The sequence below is a fragment of the Tupaia chinensis genome, unplaced genomic scaffold (genome assembly GCF_000334495.1).
Source record: "Tupaia chinensis unplaced genomic scaffold, TupChi_1.0 Scaffold000238_1, whole genome shotgun sequence".
Taxonomy (NCBI): domain Eukaryota; kingdom Metazoa; phylum Chordata; class Mammalia; order Scandentia; family Tupaiidae; genus Tupaia; species Tupaia belangeri.
This window is the reverse complement of record NW_006159716.1, coordinates 1,875,433-1,883,626: the sequence shown is the minus strand read 5'-3', so window position 1 is coordinate 1,883,626 and position 8,194 is coordinate 1,875,433. Positions and strand designations below refer to the sequence as shown.

The window sequence follows — 8,194 nt, the reverse complement described above, 5'->3', positions numbered from 1 at the left end:
GGGCCGGGAGCCGGGTGGCAGGGCCGGGCCGGGGCTGGTACCTGTGGGCCGGTGCGCGCAGGCTGAGGAGCCCCCTCAGGCTTGCAGCTCCGGACTCCTGTGCCCAGGGTGGCGCCTGACTGGGAGGCAGCAGGGGGTGATGGGAAGGGCAGGCCGAGGTCATGTGACCAGCAGCTCAGCCCATGTGACCCGGGCCAGGGAGCCCCTCAGCTGCGGCTCCTCCTGCCTCCAGCACCCTGGGCTCACCCTCTGCACCTCCGGGAGGCCGTGGGGAGGCCGTGGGGAGGCGGAGGTGCGGAGGCTCCGGGTGCAGCTTCCCAGCCCCGCTGCTCCCCGGCTCTCCTCAGGCTCTCCTGCCAACCTGCCTCCTCCCGCCCACGGGCTCCTCAGCGAGGCCCAGGCTGAGGAGAATGGGGGGAGCCGGCCCGGGACTCGACGCCCTGTTCCCAGGGAACTGACGGGCCATCTGAGCACGCGGAGACCGCCCATCTCAACGCTGCACTGCATCCTGGCCTCCATCACGGCCCGGGCCTCTCACCAGCCTCCCGTCCTGTCACTTCAGCTCCGAATTCCAGTTCGCTGAGCCCCTGGCTAGAAGAGCCTCTCACGTGGGTGTCACTAGAGAGGACCACGTCAGGTGTCCCACCTACGCCCTGCGCTTGACAAAGCTCCTGCCCTTGGAGAAGGGTGAGAGCACGCGTGAGTCCGACCCCCTCGGGGGCAGGGGAAGAAGCCGAGGCTCCTCAGAGACTGGGGGCAGTCTCCGCTGCCCTACGGCAGAGCTGGGATTAGAACTCAGGGCTCTTTCTTCAACATTCTCATTTCTTTGTTTGTTTGTTTTTTGGAGGTTTTCGCTATAGGGCGCATGCGCTCGCCAGACAGAGAGCGACAGACATAGAGACAGAAAACGAGAAATCACCCCCCAGGGGGGATGGTCACGCCGCAATCCCTTCTCCTCCATTCTCCTCTCGGGATCTTGGGCACGCACGCATACGCGCCCGGCGTGTTTTAAGCCACCGGGTCTGGGACGCGAACCGCGGTCGACTACGTGGGAGTCCAGCAACATAGCCATTACGCTAACTGCTGGTTCCCAACATTCTCATTTCTTTACATCAAACGCCAGGACCTTGTTCACACTTACTCAACCCCCCCTACATGCTTCCACTTTGGCCTGTCTCCATTTACAATCTCTCTCTCACGCTTCCATCATGCCAAGCTCATATCTTCCTTCAAATCCCTGCTCGTCTAATGACGATCTCCAGAGCAAACTCGACCAAACTTCTCTAGGCCCTTCACTGCCCCAGGAGGATTGTCAGGCTTCCATACCCAGGACATCCTGTGGTTTTGGTCTGCCCTTGTGTTTCTCTCACATAGCCAGATGGGAGTGTGTGTGTGTGTGTGTGTGTGTGCATACATGCACACATTACCTGGGATTCTGACCCCTGTGTGACTAGGAACCCTTGATTAAGAGTTCTCCAAGGGCTGGGGCCAGCAGCTGACATAGTGGTTATGTCACAGGACTCCCATGTGTCCGACTGCGATTTGAGTCCCAGACCTAGTGGCTTGAAAATCACACATCAGGTGCGTGTGCGTGCGTGCCCAAAATCCAGGGAGGAGAATGGAGAAGTGATTATGGCGTGGCCATTTCCCCCCCCACCCCCCGGGGGTGATTTCCCACTTTCCCTCTCACTGTCTTTGTCTCTCTCTCCCTGCCAAGTGCACATGCCCTAAGACAAAACAAACACACAAACAAAAACAACAACCAGAAAAACCAAAAAAAAAACCCCAAACTCTTAAAAACAAAACAACAGTTCTCCAAGGGTAGAAACAATGTTTCTCCCTCCAAACCAGGAACTGCCCTGGGCAAAGAGGAAGCTTGGCTATATCATTTCATCTGTCTGCCTGTTGCTGACCCCAAGTCCTGCCAGTTCAGGGGAATCTTTATCTACAGAGGTTTTCCAGCAGTCTCTCCTCTTCCCTAAGCCTTGATAGTAAGCGAACAAATCTGAAGGTTCTTTCTGGATTTTTCTAGTTCTCCTTGTTTGTCCCAATCCTACCTTCACGCTTTCTGGAGACCCAGGAGCCACCTATGGTGTAAGGACAAATATAACCCACTCTTCAGTTTATGGGGACAGGATAGGTCTCATAGTGCCAGCCACTGAGGTCATACACTCTCCAGGGTGAGAGAGAAAGAGAGAGAGAGAGGGAGAGAGAGAGAGAGCGCTCTGCCCCAAAACCAAGCTAAGCTGCTTGGATGAAGCTGTTAGAATTTGAGAAAGAGAAGGAAAAATTAATAGTGAGCAAGAAACACAAATCTCTTTGCTTTCCTGAGACTGTGGGTGGGTGGCTCTCTGTGGAACTGTAATCCTTTGGGAACTTTAGTGAATCAGGTTCTCCAGGGTATTTCCCCAGGTGTGAGGTTGTGCTGTGGAACGTATTAAGCTTCTGGCAAGGTCAACCACAGGAACAGATGCTAGGCTAGTGCCCAGAGGCCCTGCTGTCCCAGGGGCTACTGCTTTGGTTGCTGGATCTGGGGAAGTCTGGAGATCTTAGGGAAGGGCCCTGGGCAACAGCCACCTATTATCTGGGACTGAAGTATCTCCATATTTTAATATCTGATATAACTGTATTGGTGATCATTGGAAGTATCATCTCGATTTAAGCCTGAGAGCACCCAAGGTCTCTCGGAAGCTAACCCAGACCACTAGCCTGGTAGAGTAACAGATGTTTAGTGGGCATCAGGCAGTGTGGGTGAGGATGGACTGCCCAAGGTGAGAGTAACAGATGTTTAGTGGGCATCAGGCAGCGAAGGTGAGGATGGTCTGCCCAAGGTAGCCAGGGAGCTTGGCTGCATCTGAGCTCAGGGCAGTGACTCCGGGAGAGCTGTCCCCATCTCCAAGAAAGCAAAGGGATGACCCCACCCCAGGCAGGCGGGGCAGGGCAGCAACTCACAGCAGGCTTGCGGGGGGCAGCCCCTTGGGGTGAGTGTGGGGGAGAGAGGGTCATCCTCACGAGCACAGGCATCTCGTCGTCCGACATGGAGCTGGCTGGCTTGTCTCTGGCGGAAGGGGCGGCAACGGCGCTGTTGGTGAACCCCTGAGAGCTGGGCTTGGGCGGGAGAAGCTTGACAGGGACAGACACGGGCATGACCATAGGCGTGAGGCTTTCTGCCTCGGGAGGGAGCTGCGGCGGAGGCGGAGGCGGAGGCGGCAGTGGCGGCTGGGGCTGAGGCGGTGGAGCCTTCTCTCCTTCCTCCTACACAGACAATAAAGGCTTTGATCCTGGGCTGAGAGCAGCTCTCACAAGCACTCTGCTTTTCCTGAAAGGTTCCAGGACATCGGGCATGGGTGACAGAGAGCCACTGCAGGGTGGTTTCCCTCCTGCAACTCTGTGTCTCTCGGCCCAGGGGATGCCAGCTGGGAGAGGACAAGACCATCCATTGTATTTCTACATTTAAAACATCTTGACCATGTGTCACTTGTTGGGTAAAATATTCCTTTTTCTTGTGGTAGTCATTTCTATTACAGAAAAGGACACGGACTCATAACCAGTCAATAATAAAAAATTTTAAAAAAAGAGTATGATCTTGTGCAGGAGCTTTTAATTCTATGGGTTTCTGTTTATTTATCTGTCAAATGGAAATTGACATTCCATTCTAAATTTTATTCAGGTTAAGAAACCGCATGGAAAATGCACAACATGTTGCTTTTTAAAAAGTAGAGACAAAAACTCTTTGATCTGGCATGGCCAGGAAGTCGAGTGATTTGGGGAATCTAAAATTTAGGATAACAGAAAGTTAATCCCATAGATTTAAATTAAGATCAACAATATTCAAAGAATTCTGAGAACATTCTTTGAATTTTAATCTAACTCTAAAACTCATGGATAGTTTACCACCTGGATAATCCGGATGGTATTTAAGGATCTTTGGATGCTAGAGCCAAACCCCATTGCGCTGGTGGACAGAAAATTCTGGCCGAGTCCGATGGTTATATCAGCTTTGCCTGGCCATTGCACGCTGACCTGGAAGGTCCAAGTGGTCCTGATCAACACTTCTAGGTGCTGCAGGCAGCAGAAGTTTAAAAATAATATTCTATTTCCATGTTTTCCTTTGCTATCTTCTTCAGGGGACAGAGAGGTCAGGATCCCTTAAAAGGATTTCTAGCACCTCCGTTTTGGACCTTTGTTCATAAAACCAGAAAGGCGGGGGCTGTTTGACCTGGCTGGCTTCCAGTGTCAAAGCTCAGGCATTCCCATCGTGGGAGGGCCGTGCCTCCCCAGGTGCCCCGTGGGGCTCACATCACGCTATCTAAAGGCAGCAAAGCAAAGCAAGCAGCACATGGCCTGGGAAGGACTGGGGATGGGCTCCTGCTGACCTGTTTGAGGCTGGGGGAGGCTCTCATTCCCCCATGGGACCGCATGTGGCCATTCAGGGCAGGCAGGCTCTTGAACTCCTTCAGGCAGATGGAACACGTCAGCTTGTTCTTGGCATCAAACTGTTCCCCAAACACTCCTTTGGGTTGGCCACTGCTCAAGGGTAGGGTCAAAGAGGGAGGACACACACATGTTGAAGAAAGGGAAATAGCAATTTACCGGAAGACCTCCAGACCCACAATGAGCCCAATGTATTCATCCAATGCGCCCATGTCCCTGGCCCTACTTGCACCATCCCAACACCTTTGAGAATTACGCCCAATTCACAGAAGAAAAATGGAGGCTCAGGGTGGGAAAGGGCTTTCTTAATGTCACACAAGAGTTAAATAAAATGGCATTTATTTCAGGCCTTCAGGCACTGGGTCTTTCCATCTATGGCTTATTACCCTTCCAGGTCAGCTTGAACACACCTCCTCCAGAAGCCTTCCCTGGGAGATTGCTTGTCTAAGTCCTGTGGGGAGCTTCCACATTGCATGTTTCAGAGTTTATCAGGTTCTGGCTACATTTTTTTTTTTTTTCTAAAGAGAGATTTTTGCTATAGGGTGCATTTGCTCACCAGAGAGTCAGAAAGCGAGAAGTCACCCTCCAGGGGAGACGGCCACACCACAATCCTTTTCCTCTGTTCTCCTCTCAGGATATTAGGCACGTGCACGCACCCAGCGTGAGTTTCAAGTTGCCAGGTCTGGGACTCGAACCACAGTTGACTATGTCCAGCAACATAACCGTTACGCCATCTGCTGGTCCCAGGTTCAGGCTAAATCTTTAATTAGATATTTACCATGCCCTTGAGGGGAGGAAGCAAGTCTACACTATTCACTGGTGGATCCCCAAAGCCTAGCTCTATGCCCAGCACACAACAGACACTCAATAAATCCTCACTGAATGAATGGATGGATAGTGGTCAGAACAGGGGCTTTGGAGACAATCCTACTATTTGATGTGTAATCTTGAGCTCTCTGAGCCTCGCTTTGTCATTTGCAAAATAACAGCTGATATTTATTGAGTACTTACTGTTGGGTTGTCGGGAAAATCATGATGCATTTTTGCAAAGAAAAATACATCACGACTTTTCTGACAACCCAATATTTACTAGCACGTGGGAATCACACCTACCTCACTGGGCGACTCTACTTCACATAATACATAGTGCCTAGAACATAGTAAGCACCCCAACATAAGAGCTGCTATTATTATTCCTGTATATTTCTTTGAAAAATTGACTTTGAATTTGGAACCAAATCATGACAGACAACCCAGGAGAAACTCCCAGTCCACCAGTCTCTCCAAACACCAGCAAACCTTCACCCATCCTACCTTGACTCGGGGGACCCAGGCTGGACTCTCCCATCAGGTAGGTGCATCTAATTTTGAGCCAAGCAGATCACCGAAAAAAAGAAGAAAGAGAAAAAAAAAATGCATTTCTGAAGGAACAAGTCCTCAGGTGGAGGAAACAGCAGGGACTACCCTTCTAAGCCTCTTTTTTTTTTATTAAATAACTTTTTAAATAAATTTTAAATTTTATTTAACTCTATTTATTATAATTTGACCAGAGAGGAATAAGAGAAAGAGAGAAAGCAAGCCACCAGTTCCAGGACTTGAACCGTGGTCAGCCATGTGGGAGTCCAGGGCCCTCAACCACGCCCCTGCTGGCCCCTCAAGCCTCTTGCTACATGCCTGGCACTGACCTCTCCACCCACGCCTCTGCTCTTTCTTACCTGATTTCCCTTAACTGCTCTCTGACTTGATGCCACCACCCCAGTCCTGGAGCTGCTGCCAGCCCAAGCCCACCAGGGTGCAAGCTCACACTTTGATCCCTCCTGCTCCCCCAGTGCACCCACTCCATGCACAGACAGGCTCCATGGCCACAAGGGACACAGAAAGCACTGGCTGACACAGCATCATGCCGGGAGACCTGCTTTTTTTTATCTGTGGCCATGTCATCTCATTCTCACACTCACAAAGGCTCTCAGTCACTCCCGGGTCAGAGCCCACAAAACGAGGTCAAGGGAAGTTTGCCTCTGGTCTCTCCTCTCCATGAGAGCCCTGTCCCACCCAACCAGTTCCTCTCTGGGGTCCCCTCCTTCCCAGACCCTGTTGTCATGTGAGAATAAGATGCCAACGTGTGAACAGTGCCCAGCACACAGTAGGTTTGTTTGTGGTCAAATATCTTGGAGAATTAATCAAAGGGTAGTGACCACAACCCACAGGCAGAATCTGGCCTGCAACCATGTTTTGTTGGGCTCCACTGTTTTAAAAATTCTGAATGAGAATGCCATTAGACGGAGCATCAGCCCTTTAGTCTACCAGTTACCACCAGTCTCTACTGTCTCATAACAGCCCACTTTGCTTAGTCATTTAACTAGCCTGGATCCTGTGGGCAGCCAAAGTTTTTGTCTCTGAAATACCCATAGTGTCTCCTTTGGAGATTCACTGGCAATATTAAAAGCCCTAAGAAGCCCTGCAGTATAACAATGTTTCTCTCTCTCTCTTTCTTTTTTTTTTTGCTATGGGTATGTGTGCTCACCAGACACAGAGAGAGAAAGAAGGAAAATGAGAAATCACCTCCGAGAGGGAGTGGCCAAGCCACTCTTCCATTCTCCTCTGGGGATTCTTGGCACGTACACACATGCACCCAGCATGATTTTCAAGCTGCTGGGTCTGGGACTCAAACTGTGCAGCTGGACATGTGGGATCTAGCATCCTAATCTCCATGCCACCAGCTGGTCCAGTAAAATTTCATTTTAAGAAATATATTAACCCAATATTGTTTCCGGCGTCATAGCCACTAAACATTCTGTGGAACTGCGGTTCTGAGCAAAACACTTTCGAGAAATGCTGCCCTAATGTGGTTTCCCTTCCAAATACGGACCTATTTCATAGGGAAATAGATCCAAAGAGGGTGAGACACCCCCACTGTGTGATCCCCTAGCACCTGACTCCAGGTCTTAATCATTACATGAATCATTTAGGACATGATACGGTATTCTGGCCATCTACTTAGTAAGATTATAAGGTCCATGGGCAAAGAACTGAATCAACTTATTTTGCATTCCAAGCGCTTGGCACAGGCATGGTACATGTGGCTTAACATTTGTGAAATGAATAAAGAACGGAAGGGTTGAAGGAATGGGAAGAAGATTGGGCCCTCCCAAAACTCAGCCCTAGCCGAGCCTATAGCACACTGAGATATCGGGAGAAACTCCCACAGGGAGAATACCTGGGGCCACATGGCACTGGGAGACAGCTGCTGATGCTGGGGTCCCATGTTGTTGAGGTGGGCTCCACTGGGGGACAGGAGCGGCCGATGAGGGAGGGCGCTGCTGACCCGGGTCAGGTCTGAGCTTGCTGGGTCTCCCATCCCTGTATCAGGAGGCCCCAAGTCCCCATGGGAGCTCAGCATGGCCTGGGCCGGCCTGTCGCTAGAGTAAGTCTTCAGCTGACTGTCTTCACGCTGCTGGTGCTGGGGCAGGTGGCTCTGCTGGTAGAGAGGGTGGCTGTAGGGCTGTTGGGGCTCCTGGTAGTAGTACTGGGGCATGGAGCCCAGCTGAATCAGCTGGACAGCGTGTGCCTGCTCCGGGGTATACTGGTGAGGGTCCCTGTGGTACGAAGGGGGCTGCAGGTGCATCTGTTGCTGCTGCTCTTGCAAGTGCTGCATCATGGGTTGGGACTGGTAATACTGAGGTATCTGCATTGACCCCTGCCGCGGCTGCAGCTGGAGCTGCTGCTGCTGCTGCTGCTGCTGCTGCTGCTGCTGAGGCTG

General features: G+C 51.4%; 1 protein-coding gene across 1 annotated transcript in view; it reads right to left on the bottom strand.

Moving 5' to 3' along the window:
- TRERF1 (transcriptional regulating factor 1) overlaps window positions 1–8,194 on the bottom strand; it is a 286,295-nt gene that overhangs the window by 49,735 nt on the left and 228,366 nt on the right. Inside the window, exons 6-9 of the mRNA XM_027771903.1 lie at window positions 7,652–8,173; window positions 5,749–5,795; window positions 4,377–4,527; window positions 3,013–3,255 (exon numbers count right to left, since the gene is read on the bottom strand). Coding sequence (XP_027627704.1) covers window positions 3,013–3,255; window positions 4,377–4,527; window positions 5,749–5,795; window positions 7,652–8,173 — 963 coding nt within the window. The remainder of the gene's footprint in view (window positions 1–3,012; window positions 3,256–4,376; window positions 4,528–5,748; window positions 5,796–7,651; window positions 8,174–8,194) is intronic.